This window comes from Crocodylus porosus, unplaced genomic scaffold (assembly GCF_001723895.1).
Source record: "Crocodylus porosus isolate Cpor-Errol unplaced genomic scaffold, CroPor_comp1, whole genome shotgun sequence".
Taxonomy (NCBI): Eukaryota; Metazoa; Chordata; order Crocodylia; family Crocodylidae; genus Crocodylus; species Crocodylus porosus.
In genome coordinates this window covers 2964493-2989129 of record NW_017728931.1, presented here as the reverse complement: position 1 = coordinate 2989129, position 24637 = coordinate 2964493, and the positions used below count along the sequence as shown (strand labels likewise).

Sequence of the window (24637 nt, the reverse complement as noted above, 5' to 3'; positions counted from 1 at the left end):
TGAGTATTAAGATGCACAAAGATGGATGTAGATAGGTGTTTGTGAAAATGTCCCTAGGTACCTAAATGTTTTTTAAAAGTGACTAATGAGCTTAAATTGCATTTTCAAAACTACTTAAAACAAAAAGACACGGTGTGCCTTAAGGTAGCACCTTAAATATTTCAAATATAGACCTCTAAATATAAAGGAGTCTGAAAAAGGAATGGAAACAGCAGGTGCTCAGCATCCATGAAAAGCAGACTCTTAAACAGAGATTCATGCATAAGCATCATCTTTGAAATACACTGCTAGCCATCTTCATACCAATATGACTTGTTCTTCATACAGCGTTATTTCTGAGCTAACAAAAGAATGGGTTATACATGATGGCTTTGGATTCCTCTCTGTTGTCTAAAAGCAAGCTCCTAACAACAGAAGAAGAACAAAAGGTACTGGAAAACAGGTTCTACCTATTAGAAGATGGAATGGCTTATATGGTTTTAATGTATATAAACAATGCCCAAGAAGAAGTGCTGTAAAAGCAGAGGTCATCATTTTGTGGAAAAAGTCTTCAAGTTAAGAGCTCGAACCAATGAAACATTAAACAAATGCACCTGCATTTTAGAAGCAAATAATTCCAGCAGGGATTCATGTTGCTGTGGATACAAAAGGGAAGAACAGCTCAAAGATACTTATAAAGTAGGGAGGGATTAGAGTATCTAGGGAAATAAGTAAGAGGTATTGGGTTTCATTGCACGGTTCTGGAGGACAGCTACAAAAGGAGGTCTAAACATCCTTGTCCTTGAAATAAAAGAGGGTCACATTGTCAATTTACTGTGAGCAAAATAAAAGAAACAAGTAAAAAAAGGTTTTAGTATATTATTTATATGCATCTTAACAAGACCTATTTGCAAATCTGCTAGACTGTTCCTTATTAGGTTTTGCTGATTTTTTTGTTTTGGCTTAGCAGAAACTGTCTGAGCAAGTAATTTAATTAACTGCTTTCATTAAACCTATCATTTGAGCAAATAAATAGCCAAGTAACCTTTTACCAAAAAGTAAAGTGCAGTGAGTTAGACAACATTAATCCATTTAATTTGAACCTAAATATTGCACGCTTTTGCAGTTTTCCTAGTAGTTTATAATGCAAATGACAAAATAGAACAATACATTCTCTGAATAACAAGAAAGATTACCTGTGGGATAATCTCTTATAAAGCCTAATATTTAAATAATTTAACATTAATATTTGGTATTATATACTGTGGAAAGCCAAAGGTGCATTTCCACTGTACAATGAATTTGTGACAGAAAAGCGGGTCCAAATATGAAAGCTCTAGCAGTTCTCAAAACTGTAACAAATACCAATTTTGAGTGCTATTCAGAACTTGCGCTATTTAAGAAATTGTTTTCCTCACCATGTAAAACTTGGAAATTAAACAAAAAACACAAAAAAAATCAACCCTGTTCTGCATCAGGGGAAAAAACTGTGACCTTTAGGTTTTTCATGAAAAAAGGAGAGAAAGAGAGAGAGTACACAAGCAAGCAGTCAGAGAACTGGGCTGATATGTAGGACCTACATTACTTGATTTAAGAGCATGGATGTGAACATAGATCTCCCACCATCCTGGCAAGTCACCTCAGTACCGGGCTACTGAGTCAGTCTCTTTCTTGCTGATCCAATGAATATTTGTCTATATAAAAGTAAAACTTTTCTTACGGGGGAGGGAAATACCTATTGCTGGTGCTGTGTAAGAGTGAGTTCAAGTCCCTGGCCTGGATCAGGCAGAGCATAAGCTGAAACCCAGGTCTCTCAGATCTCAGAGTGTCCTCAACAAGGATTATTCTGAGGTGGTGTTTGTTTTCTCTGACATATAGATATGTAAGGGAGTTTGTCTAAATTATTTATAGCCAAAATTTCTCTATAAGCCCTTCAGCAGGCAGTATTTGGCTCACCCTCCAAAGACCCCTTCTCCATCTGTGTTGACCAGGAAGAGTAACAGCAGAGATCAAAATGGTTCCAGTAGTCAGTTGCTTCATAAGCCTTTTCCATGGATGCCACTTAAGATAGGTCTGGATTTCATCTGAAGTCAGTCAGTTTTCCCACTGACTCCTACAGCGCCAAGACTTTACTCCTTTTCTTTCCCACATCTCAGTCTAAAAGCACCAAACCAAGGTGGGCTACGGGAACAACGAAACATAGCGTCTTTGGCCAGGTGGCTAAATATGGTCATAAATTATCAAAATCACAGAAAAGTAGGACTGGAAGGGACTTCAGGAGGTCATCAAGTCTAACCCCCAGCTCAAGGCAGAATCAAACCTTCTGGTCAAAAGTCAGAATATCTATTCCACACAGAATTTCAAAATATATTTCCAGTGCAAATAATAAAGGAACCAACAATTCAAAATCTCCTACAACATGAATATGTATTTTCAAAACATTTATTTCAGGTTGACTGACTGGTGCATTTAATTAAAAGAGTAATGTTTTGTTCTTTTTTGCCCATAACAATTTTTTCAAGAAAGTTGAAAACTTTCATTCCTAAAAAAGACATTTGGTCTTTACAAAATGCATTGTTTTGTTTTGTTTTTCCATAATATGATTTTCATCAACCTCAGCGTGTTCATGTAAAACATTTTTTTGGCAGAAAAATATGCCATCACAAATTTCCAGCCAGCTCTGCTTTTGATATTTTCCTATATCTCTGGCACAGGCTGTAGCCCAAAGAAAAGGAGCAGTGAAGCAGCACATACTCTCAACCTTCCTAACCAGCCATCATCTCTTTTAACATCTTAACCAGGAATTCTTCCACAAAGCTAAGTGATTTGCACTCTGACCTTTAACTGACTTCCTTCGAGCATGGTGCAAGGTTTTTTTTTCCCCTCTGGCCTGAAGCTTTTATTTTGCTGAATGCCAGGTAAGTGACAACATGAACCTCTCCCTGTAAATGTTCTTCTCACTCCTCAGGTTGTATACAGGAATATAGAACTGGGAGGAATTGCTGAGTCTTGGAGTTCAGTATCCTATTATCACAGGCACCACACATTATATAAATCCCCTTCATAAATTTATCAAGCTTCATCTTTGAAACAATTAAGAGTTATTTCTTCCCCATCCCCAACTTCTGCTGGAAAACTGTTCAGCACTTCACAGCCTGGAGGGTTAGGCATCTTCTATTACCAAGCCTACATTTATTGAGGGCTAGTTTGTACCTACTGGTTCTTGTGCCACCACCATCCTCTAACTTAAATAGCAATTCTCTGTTTTGTGTAGCAGGCTTTATTCCCACTACGCTTAATCTGAACATTTGTAGCTCCTTCTTTCTTCCTGATGCCCCTGGACCTACTGCATTTGCAGCAAATTCATTTTGATCCATACATTTTTTCCTGTTTCCTTCTTCCTCTAAGTAACTTCTGGTTTTCTGCTTGGACGCCAGCTAATGTAGCTTTTCTTCTTTCTCACGGTCTCTCCTCCTAATCATCAAAAGCCATGGTGGTTCTCTCCCTCTCCACTCACATTCTCTTCCTTTCTCCTCTTTTATTTTGTCTACCTCTTGGTTCCTCTGATCTGAGGAGCCTATACACATGCTTGGAGGCTGCTCCAACACACTGTAATTACAGCGTGTCAGAGCAGACTCAATTAATCGAGTCTGCTGGAGAGTGCTAAGTAGCACACTCCAGCCAGCCTCCACGTCTTGTGTATCAGTGTCTCCACAATTCAAAATGGTGGCGAGGGCGCTTTAATTAAAGTTGATGAGCTTTATATAAAGTGCCCCTGCTGCCATTTTGAAGTACAGGAACCCTGATCCACAGGACGCTGCTCTCAGACCCACTCTAATTAAAGTGACCCTCCCCTCCCCTCCAAGCATATGTAAAAATGGCCTGTTCCCTTCTAACTTTAATGCTTGGCTTTTTCTCTCCTCTCCTACCCATATCTCAATTTAAATTTAAATTTAAATTCCATAATGCTAACTGTACCGACTCTCTTGCTTTTCACATATTTTCATTCTTTTCATAGACTTCATAGACATTAGGGCTGGAAGGGACCTCCCAAGATCATTGGGTCCAGCCCCCTTCCCAAAGGGCAGGCAGTCAGCAGGGGTCAAATGATCTCAGCAAGATAAGTATCTTAAAAGAATCCAGAGTAGGTGCCTACACCGCCTGTGTTGGGAGTCTATTCCAGGCCCTGGGGACTCAGACAGTAAAGAAGTTTTTCCTTATGTCCAGGCTAAAACGGTCTTCCAAGAATTTGTGACCATTGGACCTAGTCTTCCCATGGGGTGCCCCGGTGAACAGAAGTTCTCCCAGTTTCCAGTGCACACCCCTTATATACTTATAGGCTGCCATCAAGTCACCCCTGAGCCTATGCTTTTCCAGACTGAAGAGTCCCATGTCTCTCAGCCTCTTCATAAGGCCTGCTCTCTTGTTATTTAATCATTTGTGTGGCTCTCTTCTGGACTCTCTTGAGCTTTGCCACATCCTTTCTGAATTGCAGAGCCCAGAACTGGACACAGTACTCTAGCTGTGGTCTCACCAAGGCCAAATAAAGTGGGAAGATGACTTCCTGGGTCTTGTTTGAAATGCATTGGAAGATGCAGGCCAGAGTTTTGTTTGCTTTGCTGACTGCAGCATCGCATTGGTGGCTCATGTTCATCTTGTGGTCAGTCATGACCCCCAAGTCTCTTTCAGATGCAGCACTAACTAGCATAACACTGCCAAGCCTATAAGTGTGGTATAGGTCCTTTCTCCCAAAGTGGAGCACTTTGCTTTTCTCACTGTTGAATGCCACCAGGTTTTGATCCACCCACCGTGTAAGCCTGTTGAGGTCGGCCTCGATTGCCAGCCTAGCTTCTGGGGTGCTTGCACTTTCCCACAGTTTGGTGTCATCAGCAAACTTAGTCGGTCTGCTTATAACACTCACATCCAGATTATTTATAAACACACTGAAGTGTACAGGTCCAAGAACAGAGCCCTAGGGGATGCCACTGGTTACAGTGCACCAAGCTGATTTGGTTCCATCAACTATCACTCTCTGGGTCCTCAGTTCCCCAGCCAGCAGATCGTGAAATTGTCTAGGCTTTTACTTTGTTTCTTTACTGGCTCTGGACCACCCTGGCTATCTTGGTTCCTCTCTTACCTTAGTCTTTACCAGATACCTGTCTACTACCATCATCACCTGCTCTCCTTGAACAACTCACCTTCACTTGTCATTCACACTGTAACTGCTTTCACCCTCACCCATGGAGCTACCTCAAAGTTCTTTATAGCAATCAGTTCCATCTCTCCTCTCCACACCTGTGTTAATTCCATGATCTCATATTTCTCTTCTTTCTCTTTTATATCTGATTCCTTCACATCACTAGCAGCTCTGACCATCATCTTTGGCTCTTTCCTGGAAATTATTTAATTCCATTTGCAATTTGTCTCTGTTGTTTGCAATGCTTACTTCTAAGCCCTGACTGATTCTTGTTCTTTCCATACTCAACTCTTCTCCCCTTAGGTTCTCTCTTCAAGCTGTCCTCTCAACAGTTATCCTTTATTCATTATCCTTCCAATATTCATAAATGGTATTTGTATTATTTCTTCTTGCATACCAATAAAACACCCAAGGCCTAGGGATAGATAAAAGCAAAAACCACAAAGACAGCAAAAATGAAGGGCAAACCAGCCAAATCTCCAGCCAAATTAGAAAGAAGTCTGGAATGAGAGCACCTTTTCATCCACTGTTTTCTCTCTACAGAAATTTCACTGTATGTTCAACTGAGAGTTGGCTTACACTCCTGGACAGGGGAGCAAAGGGACATAAGTTGCTCCTTACTGTTTTACATAGCTTCTTGAATTGTTGCTCCACGTGAAGGATGGGGAAGTGCAATTGGTGTGGGGTTCCAAGTCCCTCTACTGTGTAGGTGGACGTCATGGGTAGGAGGTGTGTGGAGCCTTGCCTCTGCTCCCAGACACTTTCAGCACAGATGAAGTGAAGCAGGGAGGAAATAAGCTATGCCAGTTACAGAGCTAACATGCCCTACTGCTCCTGCGAGCAAGGCAAAAGTAGGGACCACATTATGACTCACTCAGCCACAATTCAGATGCTGGTCTCCCAGGACAGCATAGCTACAAACTGGCCCTGAACACTAATGAGCATGAATGGGACATGAATAAAGTTTAAACCAGAAATTCAAAGGCTTCAAATCATCAGAAGCATGAGGTTCAAGAACAGCCTTCCTGTAGGGGTACTGAACATACAAAAAAAACTAACCAGTTTTAGGATGGAGCTTGATCAGTTTATGGCAGGGGTTATTATGACACATCATGATCTGCTTACTACAGCAGGGGACAGCACTTGATGACCCAAGAAGTCCCTTTCCAGTTCTTACTCAGGGTTTGTGACTTCATCCATAACAATTGAAAGGAGGTCAACACTTCTGGGAGCCCATGAGACAGAACAAGACACCTTTAGAAAGTACTAGAGTTAGCTGAGGCATGCTTTATAATGTGCACCGTGGAACAGTCAGTCAGATAGCCATGCAACCTCCTTAGCTGCATGCTTGACAAGGTTAAGAATTCACCAGTGCACAGCATGTTTTTCAAAAGTTTAGGACCTGATCAATGCTCATCTTCTTCCCAAAATATAAAGGACTTCCCTTTACTGTGGATGTACTTCCTTGCCAGATTTTTAGCTCTGTTTTCCCAGCTGTTTCAGTATCAGTTGAAAATATTGCAAGGTTTATTTATTTATTTTTAAATCCCACTGAGCTGTGTTTGTGCCAAGTTATAGGAGTGATGCTATCTGATCTTGAGTTATCTGTGCCTGGCCTTTCAACCCTTGTGGTAGATGACCTTGGGAGTAGTATCCTGAGTTGATTAAATCTAATCAGCTGGCAGAGGTGAAATCCCTGGTAAGGGAAAGCTTACATTGCTTATTTGCCAAAAAAACTATTAGTAAGCAAAGAGTAGCTGCATGTTTAAAAAATACAACTGGAGTGTATAAGATTTTGTTCTTGCTACTCCTCCATTTCTGCAGTGTGAATTTGGCAAGAAAGTGGCTCGTGAACTTTTAGGCTAGAAACAGAAGTTGCTCCTAAACCGGTTTAAGTGATCAGACACTAGTTTAAACCTGTGACAGAACAGAAGCTCAGTGCATATAAACCAGTTTCAAAATGGCTGAAACTGGTTTAAGATGAACCTGGTCGAATGTAGTATCAGACTGAACTGATTTGAGTCACACTCGTTTATGAAAGTTCTGTCCCAGACCCCTTCCTGGTTCAAGTTAAATCACAGTCCCCCAGCATCCCAGCATGCTTTGCAGCCCTGGGCTGGGCTAGGCTGTGCTGTCTGCTCCACAGAGCAGGGCTGGCCTGCTGGAGTAGTGAGGGGTGATTGACATGGGGGAGGGGGAGCAAGCCTGGCTGGGGATGAAGCCCAGTCTGTGATGGGGCGGGGCAAGATGGGAAGAGATGGGGACTGTCCACACCTACAGGCAAACCCTACCTGGGATCTAGGGTCTGGGGCCAGGGTGGGGGGATAAACACCCCTTCTCCTGCTCAAACTTACTGCTGGTTGGAACTGTGGACTACAAATCCCAGAGGTACCTGGAAGCAGAAAGAGGAAGTAATAAGCAATTCTGCAGAGTCCTGCTGCTGTAATTCAGGACTGCAAATCCCAGAGACCTCATTGCAGCAGGAAAAGGAAGTGAACACACTGCCAGAGAGCCATGCTCTAGCACCCTCTGGCTTCTAGTTTGAGCCACGACAGGCATATGGCTGTATGTCCTGAATCAAAGGTAAATGTCTGTTCACTGCTGTTTCAATTTAATCTGTGCATCTTAGACGAACACGCAAAGACTGAATCAATTCAGCCTCAGGCTTTTTGACTGTCTGTACCTAGCCTTACTGAGTAACATCCAGTGGAAATTCTAGCTTGTTAACATGGCATTTTTAATATGGTATCCCATTTCCTTATGCCAGAAGTCTGTTTTAGAAACCCAGTTTTATCTGAATCCTTCTCTACATGTTATCACCAAACATTAATATTAAATTGAATATTCTTTGCAGTGCCATCACAGTGCCATCACAGTGCCATATTCTCCTGCCAAAAGACTGGCAGCTGCATAGGATGGGAGACAGGACTGCTTGAGGATCCAGAGCTGAAACTAGGTCATGATGGGGACTTCAATCTCAGAAAGTCCATAAGAAACAACTATAAAGTATATTTAAAATGTGGGTTTGGCATTTACAAATATTTGAAACCGTGACTGCCGAACCCACAAATAGCAAGGGTTTCCTGTGTAAACAGGAATCAAACCCCAGGGGGGCAGAACTACAGCTTAACTAGGCAGCTAACTCCTCTTCAAATTCTGGTATACTTCAAAACCAACCAGGAGGCAGCTGATAGCTTACCTGAAAGATCTCAACAGTTACAGCTCTGCAGAACCTATGGATAACAAATCTCTTTTCCTACATCATCTTTTGTTAAGAAAACTTATATTTGGAAAAATAATGATGAGCAGAGCTGAAAAGCAAAGTTTCCAATGTCACTTTAACAAATAAATGGATAACATAAATGGATTATGGTGACCTGGGATGCTTGTTTATTTACTCTCAATTGCAGTCTGTAGATTCCCATAAAATTCTAAGGCTCTCTATACATACAAAGCTCTACAATGAAATGTCCAGGCTACTAACCGTGCTTAATCATTCAACATTTTTTAAATATCAAGTGTTGATCTAACAGACTTATTTGGGTTTTGGGACAAGTCCTTTGTGTGGTAAAATATGTTTTGCTCGGAATTAAATTTAAAAAAAATAAATAGGAACGCCTACAGATATTTACAAAATACGAAAGAATATGATATAATATTTGCACATTGTCCTTAAAATGGCAAAGGCTTAAAATTGATATAAATTGGTTTTAAAGCTGAAGGAGAACCTAAATAAGCTGCATCATTACAAAGTAATAACATATCTATGCTAATTAAGTATTATTTTTCGCAGGAGAATGCAAAACAATTGTTAGTATGGATAATCTTGATTCTATCTTCCCCTATAGGTTATGCCTAGTATCCGTCACTGACAGTATTCATTGTGACACTGATTTAACAACAAGGCAAGATATGACCTATCCTATTTATCTCTGTCACAACTTGATCTCTATTCACTAGAAATGATGGAAGGCAACAATGTCTGAATGATGCAGGCCTGGTGACACTGAACACATGGTAGACTACAACATTATTTTGGATTTGCCTTGGTATGAAAGAAAAAGCAGTCAAAAGGAAGCACATGTATATCAATTCATGTGGCAAAGATAGATAGTATAAAACAATAAAGATCACTAAACCATTCATTACATGTTAGCTCTGTGATCAGCAAGTAAGCACTAACTATTTAATTAGTCAACTAATTAGTGACAGGCAACATGGAAGGCTTCAGATGTTCTCAGACAAATGTAAAGATAAAAAGCCTAATTAAACAGCAAGCATTATGCTAGCTATTGCCAAACAGGACAGATGTGCAGGATATTGTGTAATACTGTGCTGCCAGATAACAGGAGTTGTAGTTGTTCTGACACAAATATGGCTTTAAAAGCCCCTACTATTTCTAAGCTGTTCTTAGATACTTTAAATTTAAAAAGGGAGAAACTGACCTCTGGACAGAAACTCAGAGATTTAGCACATTAATGAGCCTGTCTAATTTCATTTTAAGCACATGATTCAGTGCCTAGTTAAAGCACATGTTAAGCCTAAACCCCTTTTAAAGTGCAAAAATAATTCCAGTGTCTTTAAACGCAAAGAGGAATATGTTTTATTCTGGGTCATTATGTTAAATTTTGTGATCTCAGCCACCTTTCATTTATTGTTATTTGTATAGTACATTTATGTATATTTTCAGGGCCCCAGAGAATAAGTCATTGTTTACCCCAGAGGTTGGATTAAGGACATTTTCAAAATCATGGATTAAAAGGGACTTTCCCCATAATCAGAAGACAATGGCACTTCCCCCACCTATATGCAAAGAGATGGATAAAAAGCTAATTGGTTCACAACACTGGAACCAATGACAAGATACTGCTGTGAGGAAGCTTTTGGGGATCTTGTCGCCAAGCTCAATCAAATGCTATCAGAGCTAGCTAGTTAGCATGCTGCTTTCTGAATCATATGGTGGAATAAACTAAAAACAACATATCATGAATTATCTCTTTCCTTGGCCTATCTTTGCTCTTGTAACTGCCATTCTTTAAGCCCGCCTGACTCAAAACTTTATGAAGAACTAGTAAAAACAAACAAAAAAACCTGATAAAACTATGAATTCAAGAGGGGGAGTATTTTTTTTGGGGGGTGGGGGTGGGGAGAGGAAACTGTCAATATTTGGGAAGATGCTAAATATAAAATGCTATGAACCACATCCATCAGAGCTGCACTTAAGGCAAGAGTTATTAAATGAGAAAGTTATTATATCCCACACCCCTGCTTCCTGTTGCTTACAATCCTCTCAAATCAAATGTATTGAAATTGGTACTTTTCATGGCTGATCTCAGCCTTCAGGTGTTGTTTTTTTTTTCCAACTCTGAATTGAGCCAGCTATTCAGTATATTTAAATTATGCATATATGAAAACAGATTTCATATTTGAAAAATATTTTCAGATGCAGTTTTTGCAGTTCAGTGATTAAATTGTGTGTTTTTATTGCATTAAGCACATTTATACCAATGTATAAATCAGTGAAGAATCTGATTTCCCAACTCTGAAATGTTGAAGGTTCAAAGCAGCTTACATTTTTATAAGGTGCTTGACCAGTATATTGATATTTGTTGCTGTGATTATTTAAATGTGTTGGGTTGATGTCACTTAGTTTTCCAATGTGAACATAAACCCATACCTGGACTCATTTAAAGGAAAGTATATTAAAATAAATTCATTTAGGGCCATTCATTGCAGTCTTTATACCATAAACTGCCAAAAATGCAGTGCTGCCAACACTGACTCCTCAGCATTGTTTTTTTTTTTAAAGCCACAGCTCCTGGAATTGTGTGATCACATCACAATCTCAGGCTCTCAAGAAAAAAAAAAAGGAAGTTTCCTGCCTCCATGACACAAGTGAAAGTTAGAAAACATAAACCCTGGTAGCTCAATAAAAGAAAACAAATGAAAAGGAACAAGGACCCAGAACGTACTAGTTAAAATTTCTTATTATTTTAAAATGAAATTCATAATATTTTGGGTCCTGAGCCTTTTTGTTTTTTGTGTGCCCTTTTTTTCACACTTATCATTCATAGTCCTGAGAATGGAAGAACAAGCTCTTCATGAATTTACTCAAATATCGAACAAACTCTTTTTCCTGTAACTGCTTTTTTCCCCCAACCCCCCCCCCCCCCCCGGCATAACAAGGACAAACACACACACCCCCCCCAATATTTCTGTGGACAAAAAAGCTTCCATTAAAAAAACTGGTACTGGTATCTCTTTGACATGATTCAATCCAAATGTGAAAGGATTTTCTTCTGACACTGTACAACAAAGAGTAGGAAAGAGCACCAATCAGAAATGATACTTTGGAAGCTGGAGAACAATAGGGCCTGAGCCTCTGTGTTGCTGGGCTGAACTGCCTTTCCATGAGAGAAGCATTTGTTAGCCTGCTTCATCTGCTATAGGGCAGCCCTACATGCAGGACTTGCACAAGTTTAACAAACGGTGTGCTGTTGCCCTGTTATTTTGTAGTTTTGCCTTGGTCCTAGATAGTGACCTAACTCTTGGCTTTGTGTAAGGGGAAGCATGTAATTTCCCTCCCCAGGAGGAGCTCTGCTTAGGAATTGTGGGAATTACAATTCCTTCCCTGCTTGCTCGCACTCCTGCAGGGAAGTTAATTATGATGCCATTCACTTCCCCCCTCACACTGGTGCAGCTCTGCCGGCTGGCTCCCTGCCCCTCTTTTGCCCCTCCTCATATTCTTGTCTAGGGATGAGGAGTCATGGCCTCTGGAAGCTTGCTTTCACACCTGCATCTGGATACACAAGTGGGGAAGGCCATGCCAATGGGGGGAGGCAGGATTTAGACCTTCACCCACTTTTGCCTGTGTGGCTGTGGAAAATTAATCGGCAATTCTGCTCGCTTTTCATTTTGCCATTTCCTGAAGAAAACATCCTTACTCATGTGCATACCAAGCTAGAATGGCCTCTGACTAAAAACTAAATTGTAAATTACAAGATTATACTTGTAGGAAACAAAAAAAGGAGTCGGTATATTTATTTGGATAGGGAAATATGAAAAATGAGAACAGCTGCACTTAGAATAAGTAGGATAAAGCATCATGGATAAACACCTTCCTACTTCAGAGCACAAACCTCAGGTGGGGTGGGGGTGGCATTGCAGTGTTAGGAAGCTGCTTCCACTTCGGGCAAGTTTTTCCATAATAGCCCACTATGGGATTTTTTGCACTTTTCTTTTTGAAGCAGCTGATAATGCCCATTCTCAGAGACAGGATTCTGAATGAGTTTGGCCACTTGTCGGATTCTGTCCAGCAGCCCCTGTGTTCCTGAAACTTCTGATATCCACTCTGGGCAAGGGTAATGAGTCAGAATAAAGGACCAGGGACCCACTTCATAAAATAATTTTAAAAATATAATTTTGGAGCACGGATTATAATGATTAGTTGTGCATTCAGGTGATAAGAACTGATGTTAGAATCTGCTCTGTTGTATGGCTCAAACATCGAGAGCACTGAACTTCCCAGAAAAATAACTGGTGTGCTCTGCCTCAAATGGATTTTCCATGAACTACAGTGCTACTGCCGCTTTCAATGCTACAGTACAATAGAACTGAGATGCAGTTCTCTATATCTTACAAACAAGTAGACATAATGCTTATTATTCTTCCAGTATTTAATGAAAAATATATTTCTTCAGGTCTCAAACAAGTTGAAATCACTTCTAAAATCTAGTTCTAGGGATTGTTATGCAGGTAAGTGAATTATATTTGTGTTTCCATGGTGACTGCTAATGTAAAATAATTAAGTAGGAAGAATAATGAGGAGAAAACTACTTCCTCTTTTAAGGATTAGGGTCTTATAAATTGATTCAACCTAGCTATTTTTAGTGCATGTAGCCTTTGCAAAGAATAGTAGAAAATCGTGAGCCGATTAAATTGTATTAAAAGGTCTCTCTGCATTGATCAAGGGACTGTCTTTACCAGTTGATGAAGTGAAAATTAAAAATTGTCTTTTTTTCAACTTGTGTGCTCACTAATATACAAATATGTAAAAGTTTGATGCTTGGCCTCAATTGCTTTTATGCGACAAGACTCAGTTTTTCAGAAATCAGAAAGTTTCATTTATACCATGTTTGAAGTCTCTGAAATAAGACAAACAAGTCCTGCAAGAGCCCCTTTTTGGAACCTAACTGGAATAAAATTTGTGGCTCAGAAGCCTTGCCAGTGGGAATATTGCAGAACAGAGATCATCAGTCATATTTGCACTAAAATCCTATTCTGAATAAGAAGGCGTGTTTATGCTTAAGGTGCTAAACTAAGACTCAGAAGATGTGGGTTCAGTCCCCAGCTGTCAGACTTCCTGTGTGACCATGAACAAGACACTCAGGGCCCATCCAGACATGCAGGTGAAGGCCACCCAATCGCGCCTCCTGCCAAGCCATATGTGCATGGCAGGAGGTGCAATTGTAGGATTGCGCTGCTGTAATTTCCAAGCCATGGGGGCACTCCACTGGGATCTTCCCAGCCTCAAGGGTGCATGGAGTACCCCTGCAGCTGGGAGATCACAATAGCTGTGATCTCCCAGTCCTGAAAGTATGTGGAGCACCCCAGTGGCTGGATAATTGCAGTTGCTGTGATCTCCCAGCTGCGGGGTGCCCTACTTATCCCTGGGACTGGGAGATTGCAGTCTCATGCCATAGCTGCCAGGGATGATAGTCTGCTCAGCGGCAGGACTACCAGCCCCAGAGGTGCATGGTGCAACCTTGGGGCTGGGAGCCCAGTCAGCTGATGGGGCTCTCAGCAGCAGAGGCAGACCTTGCTACACATGCAAATTAAAGCTGGATACTATAGCAACTGGATAGCAACCAGCTATAAAGTTAGTACACATTTTATAGAGGTCTAACTTTATAGCTGGTTTTTATGTTGTGACAAGCACTTCGCACATGTAGCTCTCAGTAAAATGCACAATTAACCAGTTAATTGTGTAATAATTGTAATGTGTAGAAGGGGCCTCAATCTCATATGCCTCAGTTCTTCACTTGTAAACTGGAGATAACACTACATCTTTTTTGGCTGTTTATGTTGTAAGCTATTCAGAAAAGGAACTGCCTCTTCTTTTATGCACAGTGGCTATCACAAGTAGGCATGACAACAGTCAGGGCTGCTAGACACTAGTACAATATGAATTAATGATAATATTTGTAAGAGTTATAAATAATACAATTACAGGGGTTAGTAATTAACAACACTGGAAAAGAGATAGGAAGATGAGTGACAGCTAAAAGACATATTTTCAACCGAGCTTTGATATGCCACAGAGACTCTGAAAGGAGTTGGGGAGAAAGAGTTGACACTGAGAATGGACATTGTATGGAACTTCAGAAAAAAAGTATCAGGGAAGCCAAAAGAAAAGAATGGGAGGGGGAAAGGGAGATGTCCTCTCCCTTGCTTGTATTAATGCAATACTATTCATAAAGGTCTTTATCTTTTTCTTTCCAATGCCATATTGATTTCTCTGCTTGTGATGTCCAGATTTGCTATAGCAGACAAAGAAACCCTTAACTTCATTTTATCAGGCAGTCATTAAAGCTGCAATGTTTTCCAACTATTTTGTTTCAATATGTAGTTCCTATAATGAGAATTCTGCTGTAATAACTCTATCCCCTGATATTTTGAAATTTAAAAAATGCATTTGTGCAGAAAACGATACTTTCCAGAAAGTAACACTGTAAAATGATAAAAAAAACCATGTTCTTTAAGAGTGCTCCAAAATGCAGTGACATCAAGCAAGGTAGGTATAAGATTAGACCTCTTTCATATTAAAAGAGTACACTATAAGACAACATTATTGTTTTCTTACATTATATCAAGACAATCATAGAATAAGCTCTGCTTTTTTCTGCCTACTGAATACACTTCATTTATTACATACCTTTGTTCTTTTCACCTGAATTCTGATCACCAATCCATTACATCAGGATTGCTACCAACATTTGACAGGCTATGTGTACATGGTAAACTTACTGGGCCTGGTAGTGGCTCTCTCAAATAAGCCACTGTGCTATTCCCTCTCACTGGTCCAGAAACTGCAGTATTTAGACCTGGAGCAAAAATGGTTCTAGGTATTGTGAACCATGAAAACTAGAAATGAGTAGCAACTCTTTTAGTGGAGAATATAAATTCACTAGATCTGAAGTAGCAATGGCCTTTAGTCTTGGAAAGTCACAAGATAATGAGCACTAAAAAGCTCAGCTTTCTAAGTCCAAGTTGGACAACACTATTAAAAATAATAGCATTGATTTTTTTCTTCCACTCTGCAAGTACAGTTGGTTTACTTCTGGGTCAGAAAACTTATGATACAACTAGAGCCATCAGCGTTGCAGTTTTACTCCTGAAAAATACCCTCAACTATGCTGGCTGCTTATACTCCCAAATGACTCTTTGGCAGGCAGGGATTGCTGCAGCCCAGCATGTTTTGTGTAGCTCTTCTTCCTCATCTCTCCATTTAAAGATACTGACTGGGGATTGAACCTAGTTCTGGAAACAAAAACAGTAGGGGTCAATCTTGTTGGCAGATGTGCCACAAATTAGCCCTGCACCCTCCTCAAGTGCATCTCTGATTCCCCTTCTCCTGCTCCATCTGCTATTCTGCTTTCTGCTCTCAGCTCTATGCTTCCTGCTTTATCTGCTGCTCAGGTTTCTTCTTCCTTCCCTGTGCTCTGTCTGATTTGCTGTTTTCTGCCCTATTTGCAACTGTGCTGTCTGTCTACTCTCTGATCTCCTGTGTCACACACAAAGGCTGCCTGTGCCACTTGTGGCATCTGTGCCACAGGTTGGTCACCCCTAAACTAAAGCCACATAGAGGTAAATGGAAGGAAGAGTTTTCATCTTTGTTTCTGCTACTATTTATCTAGCTAAAGATGGCAATGTGCACTGACAATTCCAAAGGTTAATAAAACATAGATATAAACAGAAGGAACATAAACATCATTTCTGCTGTCTTTGCAACCAAACTTAAGAATTATGTTAACAGAGGATATAAAACACAACTGCAGCTAAACAGTGTTCTAACACGGTTTGGCTGGCCAATGCTGATGGACCCAAACCATGCTCTAGTCTAGGCTTTCAGCTTTAATTTACTATATCAGAACGCTAACTTCAAATCCACTGGAATTCTTATAGCATTATTCCCTAGATTCTGAGAGCACATGGCTTTACAGACATACTGTAAGTCCTGCTTTACAAGGAGGTGTTTAGCACCTGAGGTACAGGATGTCCTTTCATTCTAAAATGTATGTATTTTACTTCTATCCATAGCGACCCTTGCAGAGAAGGCTTTCCTTTTTCAAGGTATAATTTTGTAACTGCAAACATTTATATTAGCACTTCTTGAATGGAAGAATCAATTCATTATTACAGACAGGCCTATCCCTGTACACCCACAGATCTAACAGTGGTAGATTTAACTACTAATTATTTGAATCCCCAATTCAAATGTAGGCAACAAATGTAGGTGCAAAACGGCATCTAAAGAAACGGATGCTGGGTTGAATCCTAATTAAAGAATGAAGCCTTTCAAATAAAAAAGGAGCCCATTCTCCTTGCTATACAAAAATCAACAAAAACTAGCATGCTTACCAAAAAATCAGGGTTTCCAGGAAGGAGATTCCAACATTGGATGCCCCCACTACTACAATTCTTGCATTGACAGATACTTTAGGTTCTAATGTCAGTTTTCGATTTATATGGTTCAAAGCGTAGCTTAACTGGAACATAAACAAGAGAGACATATATGTACATTTAAAAAAACCAGGAAGAGCCTGAAAGAACTATTAGGACATTAGCAGTGCATTACTTCATTTATTAAAAACTTCTGTTATGGCTCATTGATATGACCAACAGTATGAATTTCCTGGAATCACCACAAACCAAACAGGTACACAAAAATGCTGCCGTATCATTTGTTTAATAGGTTGGAGTTAAATGTTTCAGTTTTTCTTGCAGAAGTGGTAATGGTGTCTTTGTAAAAAATGACTGAAATGGTGGCTCAGCTTCGAAAAGCATGCTAGAGAAGGGAGTGAATGAAGGCTAACGCACAGTATGATGGCTAAAGTGCCATGGGGGAAGTCAAGAACAGTCACTTTGAAACCCCCTCCGAGTAAAGAGAAGAACAGAACTCAGGACCTTCAGCTTCCCACAAGACTGCACTAAGCCACTGAGCTGTGGGGGCAAAAGACACACAGCCCTCATTTGTTCTTCAGCTTAAGTCTGATGTCACAGGTTGTGGCTGACTCCATGTTCAGGTGTCTAATGATGCTACATGGCCATAAGGGGTGCATGTATGTGTTTAGGTTGCTACTGAAAATACCCAGTCTGTACTACTACATAGGTTTCACTAGCCAACAGAGAGCTGCCAGAAAGGACGAGAGAGAGACATCAAGAAATGATAGTGCATTAGACAGAACATTTGGCTGTGTGTTGTATATAGTTTTCAAATTTCCCAGAATCAGTTTTCAACTTGAAGTATTTCACACTTCGCATTTTAGTTATTCCTTTTTGTTGTACCCATACACAAGCCACAGGCTGTATAACTGTAGATTCATGTGTGCACTGAAGGGAAGAATAGAAAACAGAGCTACTTTTATTGTTTGTCAGATGCACTTTTCTTACTGTACATTTCTATACTGTTGCTTACTCAGGAAGCAAAACTAAAGTTTCCAGCAGGTTTCCCACTATCATCCTTAGGAAACAGAGCAGGTAACAACATAATTCTTTCTAATTCTTACGAATTTTTTTAAGAATTGGACATTTTTATCTATTATAGCATATTAGCTGACAAAGTAGTAACTCAACATATTAACAATTAAGTAGAATATTGACAGAAAGGATACTGTAAAGATGCTGCTTATAACAAAAAGCAAAAGAATAGAAAAAGTTTGCAGAAACAGTTTGCCTCAGACAAGGATCTTTTATAATATTGGAGACCCAGAGGTAAGATTTCAGCACACTGGATACTCAATTCAATTAAATGTCCTATTAGGACGAACAGAAATATTAAACATAACTGCCTCAACTGTCTTAAAGAAAGGAATAGAAGTTGACCATTCACATCCTTGAAGTACTGTATACCAAAAGATGTTAAAAAGTGGCAAAGTTTAATGTGTGCATTTGCCCATCAATTTTTTCTGGTTTTTTTACTGCCAGATAAATGTTCTTCTAGTTGTAATTTTTTGCGGTGCAATGAGGACATCCAGTGGCCAGCTGGATTAATCTCAATTATGCGATTTCTCCAAGAACATTCCAGAAGCTATCCTAGGAAAGTTTGTATTGTGTAGTAATTTGTTCAATCCTAATTAGGAGTCAAATGTGAAAAGTCTAGCACATCTTCATTTGATCTCTCACTCTTCAGCTGCTACCAGTTTTTAGAGACATAGAATCAAATCATAGAAAACAAGGGTTGGAAGGGACCTTGGAAGTCCTACCCTTTGCTCAAAGCAGGACCATCCCCAACTAGATCATCAACTAGACCAACTAGACCAGCCAAGGCTTTGTCTACCCGGGTCTTCAAAACCTCCAAGTACAAAGATTCCACCACATCTCTGGGTAACCTGTACCAGTGTTTTATGACCCTCCTAGTGAGAAAGTTTTTCCTAATATCTAACCTAAACTTTCCTTGCTGCAACTTGAGACCATTGCTCCTTGTTCTGTCATGTACCACCACTGAGAACAGTCTAGCTCCATCCCCTTTCAAACCCCACTTCAGGTAGTTGAAGGCTTCTATCAAATTCTCTCTGTCTCCTGTTCTGCAGACTAAATAAGCCCAGTTCTTTCAGTCTTTCCTCATTAATCATGTTCCCCAGCCCCTTCACCATTTTGGTTCCCCTCCACTGGACTCTCTCCAATTTGTCCACATCTTTTCTGTAGTGGGGAGCCCAAAACTGAACGCAATACTCCAGGTAGGGCCTCACCTGGGCTGAACAGAGGGGAATAATCACTTCCTTTGCCCTGCTGGCAACACTCCTACTGATGCAGCCCAGTATGCCATTAACCTTCCTTACAACAAGGGCACACTACTGGCTCATATCCAGCTTATTGTCCACTATAACCCCCATGTCCTTTTCTACTTCCCAACCAGTCAGCCCCCAGCCTGGACTGATGCATAGCCCTAGTCCTACCCTCGAGTGTATTTACTACTCCCCCCAGCTTGATGTCATTTGCAAACTTGCTAAGGGTGCATGCTATGTCATCTTCCAAGTCATTATTGAAGACGTTGAACAAAACCAGCCTCGGGACCGACCCCTGGGGCAGTTCACTTGATACCGGCTGCCAACTAGACATCAAGCCATTGATTATTGTTTTCTGAACTTGATGATTCAACCAGTTTTCTATCCACCTTACAGTCCATTCACCCAGCCAATACTTCTTTGGCTTACCTGCAAGAATGTTGTGGGAGACTGTATCAAAAACCTTGCTAAAATCAAGGTATATCACATCCACTGGTCTCCCTGCATCCACAGAGCCAGGAAAACCCACATCCACAGAGCAAGGTATATCACATCTACAGTCTCTCCACATCCACATGTCATGATCAGGAAAAGTTGTTTAAGAAAAACATGGCAATCCTGTCAAAAATTTTGCTTTGCTGGGGATTTTATAAATTTTAGTATATAATTATAAACAAAGTAAGAAAGAAATGGTACTATTTAACGTACACCGACATTTATGCTAGCCAGTAAATGCATTTATAATGTTTTACCATTTTGGAAGCTTGAAGATGTTTATTTGACAAAAAGTGAATGTCTGACAGATTGCAGAGATCGTTAATGTGAATGATTTGCTGGACTTACTATCAGAGCTTAGTTTACAAAGTAAAATTTGCAACATACCTTTATGTAGTATGTTACATTTATACACCTAAATGGAATAATCTGGGGTCCAACTCTGAAAGTACTTTACATGGTAATCATACTTTACCTCACTTAGAGTGTTGTATTATTGAAAACTGTATTGAAATAAGACTCTCCCAGTCCTGGCTCTGCGGTTGTGGACCTGAGGATGGGAGATAAGAATCTCTGAGCCCCAGCTCTGCAGTCACAGAGCTGAGGATGCGAGATAAGAATCTCCCAGCCCCCACTCCACAATCACTAAACGAGGGCTAGAAGGTCCCTGGTGCTGGGGCAGGGGGACAGTATCCCCACCTAGGCTCCAGTGGCAGAGCCTACCCTGGCAACAGGCAGTTCCTGGGGGCAGGGAGCAATGTCCCAGCCCCTGCCAGGAGCTAGCTGTCTCCTGGCCCCATGTTCCCTGCTAGCCCCTGGAAACTAGAGCTTCTTCTGTTGGTGCAGGGGGCTGGTGCAGGGCCAGTGGCGGCAGGAGCAGACTGCTGCCATGAGTAGCAAATCTGCTCCTGCTTCTCTGCACATGTAGATGCCTGCCTGGGGTGGGCTTAGTTTAAACTAAATTACTCTAGAGTAAACCTCCCTCAGAGCATTTGCACATGTAGATGCACCCCTTCATTTTTGTATTAACACATGCACTACAGTGTAAGATTTTTTATAATCACAAATATGTTAATGGAAATTAGAGTTGGTTTTCAAAAGGTTTCATCTCTATTATAAATCCTTAATACCATTTGGATGTTTCAGAGCCCATACCTTTCAACAGTTAAGAACCTTCTGACTTCTAGGAACAGCTAGATAGCAAGGATGAAATCCATGCCCCAGTGAAAGGATTGAGAGTTTGCTATCAGCCTCAGTGAGATCATGATTCAATTCAACAGTGGGATAGGCTGAATGTTCCAAACCATGCTTTGTTCTGTTATAGTAAAACAATTCCCTTGAGTTAATACATTATCAGCAGAATTCAGGGAACAAAGTAGGGGTGCCTGGGTGTACCATGAATGCTCTGTGTTTTGCAAACATGGACTGAGAAAGATTTTCTGCATGGGAGGATTCTTGATGGGTAGCAGTTTCCTAAAAAAAGCAATGCCTTCTGGGGGAAAATTACTAGCAATGTATTTACTGAAACATGGCTTTTAAACAAAACTAATAAGGTGGTAAAAAGCTTATGAGGATGGAAGAAACTTCTGCAAACGTATCTAATTAACCAAACCAATCAGACAGGAATGTCAGCAGCTAATGGGATCAAAACTCCATATGCCTTCCAGCAAGGCCTAAGTTCAACTATTTCCTTCCACTATGGTGCTGTTATTTTCAAAAAAATGTAGTCCAACAATGAAATATAATGCAGTAATACAATTTGCTGGAAAAGAGTGGTACCTAATTTATGAAATGGCTCCTATATCAATGATACAAAGGCAACATAGGAGCAGAATATAACCGTTTTTGTTCACTGCACAATAGCCCCAACACCAACAGCTGTCATGCTTCAGAAATCACCTTTCTAACAGCTAAGTACACTGCCTCGCCCCAGGGAATAAGGAATTAGGTGGATTGGTCCCATAATACAACCTTATTTTAACAAAATGTCAGACAAATCGCTACATATGTTCCCCAGAGGAGTAATAAAACATCATAATTGATAGGTCAATGGTAAATGCTAACTTGTTTATTCTATATTCATTTATTAAATTAAATACTGGTCATTAACTAATACAGGGCAGAGAACATATATTGCCATTGTTAGGAAAGGAATATGCTGCTCAGAAAAAATGTATTTTTTTATTATTAGGATAGCTTTTTTGCATTTCTTCTTCTACTGTTATCTGTGAACGCTTCTACTACTGTGCCACCTGTCATATTGCTTCCACCTGGGAGGGCAGAGTGCCTGTCTGCTGCTGCACTTGCAACTGCTGACAAAGGTGGCTTTTCTTGATTGAATCACAGGAGTTGCTTTTGCATGTGGACAGCCAATTCCATCCACTTAGAGGTCTGCATACTTAACTAACTCCATTAAAAATGCTTACTCAACTTGCAGAGTGCTCGAGTGAAAATGCAAATCCTTTCTGTAAATCACGACTTACACACAGGGACTTATAGCATAATATACTTCAGTTATCTCAGAGCAGTCAACTTCTACCATGTGGACCATTTTCCCTCTGTCATAGATAACACTAATCATGATTATGAAAATATCCATAAAGAAAGGTGGTGGAACTTCCATCCCTGAAAGTTTTTAAGTTCAGGTTAGACAAAAATCTGTCTGTGGCGGTTCAAAAAAGGATGGTCCTGCTTTCAGCAGGGATTTAAATTAGGTCACCTCCTGAGTTACCTTTCCAGCTTTAACAGATTTCTGATTCTATTATTTATATTTGCCTTCAGCTTTCCTAACAAAGCCACACTGACTCTTGCTAACACATTATTAGAGCAGGTGAGTGACCCAGAAAATACATTACTTGCCCACTGTACAGACAAAATCCCACACTTGTGCAAATTGGATAAATGCCTAAAGCACACTTGAGAACATGAGGGCTTTGGAAGCAAAGACTCAGAGGAGAGGGTTGGGTTTTTTTTTTCAGGTGCACTGTGGTTTGGTCCTATTTTTTAAAAATTAACTATGATTTATTTAGAAGATTTTTAAAATGCTCAATATTTCTCTAGTTTAAGAATATTTATTTGAGACCAAATTACCTCTAATTTAAATAAACCACAACTGAAAATATTTAAAAATTGTAAATGACTTTAGATCTAAGCTTGTACACAAATAAAAACCGTAAGTATTTGGAGGGATTCTTCTAATATGTTGCTAACCAGAAACCACAGGCCATTTTAAATTGGATACTATAGCTTTATAAAACAATGGAACAGGACAGAGGCTGTCACTGAACAGCCTGTGGGCCACATTCAACCCACGGAGCCACTAGATCAGCTCATGGAGCAACAGGGCTTTGCCTGTGCCCAAGCCGACACAGGGTTTGAACAGCGAAGAGCTACAGTGGTGGTTGAGAGCTAGAAACTGAGCCCATGCTACTGCTGCTTCTTTCCACCCTCCTCCCCATTCCCCCAAGGCTGCAGCACAGGTACACCTTCCAGCTGGTAGAGAGTATTGCTGCGTCTGGGAAGCTGAAAGCTGTGCCTCCACTGCTGCTACTGCCACTTCTCTCTGCTGCCCTCCTCCGTCCTTCTCCCTCTCTAAAGCTATGGTACAAGCATGGCTTCCAGCCAGAGTGGAGCTGCACCATGGCTAAGTCATATGGGGCGTTCATGTGGGAGGGAGAAGCAGCAGCAGCATGGAAACAGCTTTCAGCTCCCCTATCCTGGTGCAGCTACCCTCCAGGTGGGAGCTGTGCTTACACTGCAGCAGGGAGCGGGAGTTGAGAGAAACAACAGTGGTGCAGGTGCAGCTCCCAGCTACATGGCTCCAGTGCAGGTGCAGGAAAAGCCCCCTCCAACTGCTGATATGCTGCCAAAGCCACTTGGGCCTCAGTAGACTGGGGTTGGGTTGTGAAGCCCATAGCTTGATAAAGGTTGCCAGCCCTTGGAATAGGTAGTTGTTAGTGGTTCACGGTCACTAGAATTCTTCAAGAAATTAGCTATAACAAAACTTAGAGGTAGGGCTTGATCTTGCAAAGCACTGTGCACTTACAACCAACCGAAAACATCTGTTTAATTTTAAGAGTGCACTAGTTTCATTGGAGTGGGATTGCTCATGTGCTTGCTTCAAATTAAACATATGTTTGAGTCCTTTTTTATAGAAGGCAGTGTAGATTTGCACCTTATAGCCTAACCATATACACATATAGCACAAGCTTTCATGAGCTGAAGCTTGCTTCATTAGATGCTGTAAAAAAAGGTGCAGAAAGCAGGGTCTTTCTGCTTTTCCCTTGATCTGGGTGCTCCGCACCTTAATGAAATCCTTAGCTGCAGGAGGCTGCACTAAGAAACCTAAGAGAACTTTCCCAGCATGATCATCCAATAATCTGCTTCTTCATCAGTCTCACAAGGCTTTTGTTTTAATTTACCATGTGTTCCTCAGAAATATGAAAAACATCCACTGTTATACAGGACATACATCATTTGAACCCTGCTATTGCAAAACCAAGAGAGAGAGCACAAAATGATTAATATCCCTTCTTCTAGAGTCCTGCTGAGGTCAACAAAGATAGTACACAAACAAGAACATGAATAAACAGAGCTATTTTAATTTCAAGCCCCATTTGAATCATAAAAAATGAAAAAAAAACCACCCAATTTTTACCAAGGAGTTATACACAAGAACTTCTGTATGATGCAAGTTTAAACAAAAATATGTCAGTGGAGGTTTGCTCTTTTTTTCTCTTAAAAGTCACATTAGGAAGAATCTGTAAGTGTTCCTTTCAAAGGCTCTATCCTGGACTACATGGTTCTATACATATGTTCCTTGAAAGGAACTGAAAATAAAACCATTTGGATATATACAGAAACAGCATGAATATACTGTTTTATTCTTTATAAAACAATAATTATTTACCATAGTAACTGTGGCTCTATGAGACTGTAGCCTGTACTGTTAATAATACCT

The 24637-nt window shown here is 40.4% G+C and overlaps 1 protein-coding gene across 2 annotated transcripts in view; it reads right to left on the bottom strand.

Moving 5' to 3' along the window:
• Window positions 1-24637, bottom strand: part of CFAP61 (cilia and flagella associated protein 61) — a 208535-nt gene that overhangs the window by 87935 nt on the left and 95963 nt on the right. For both annotated transcript variants that reach the window (XM_019544070.1, XM_019544071.1), the window contains one exon: window positions 16817-16944. In XM_019544070.1, coding sequence (XP_019399615.1) covers window positions 16817-16944 — 128 coding nt within the window. The remainder of the gene's footprint in view (window positions 1-16816; window positions 16945-24637) is intronic.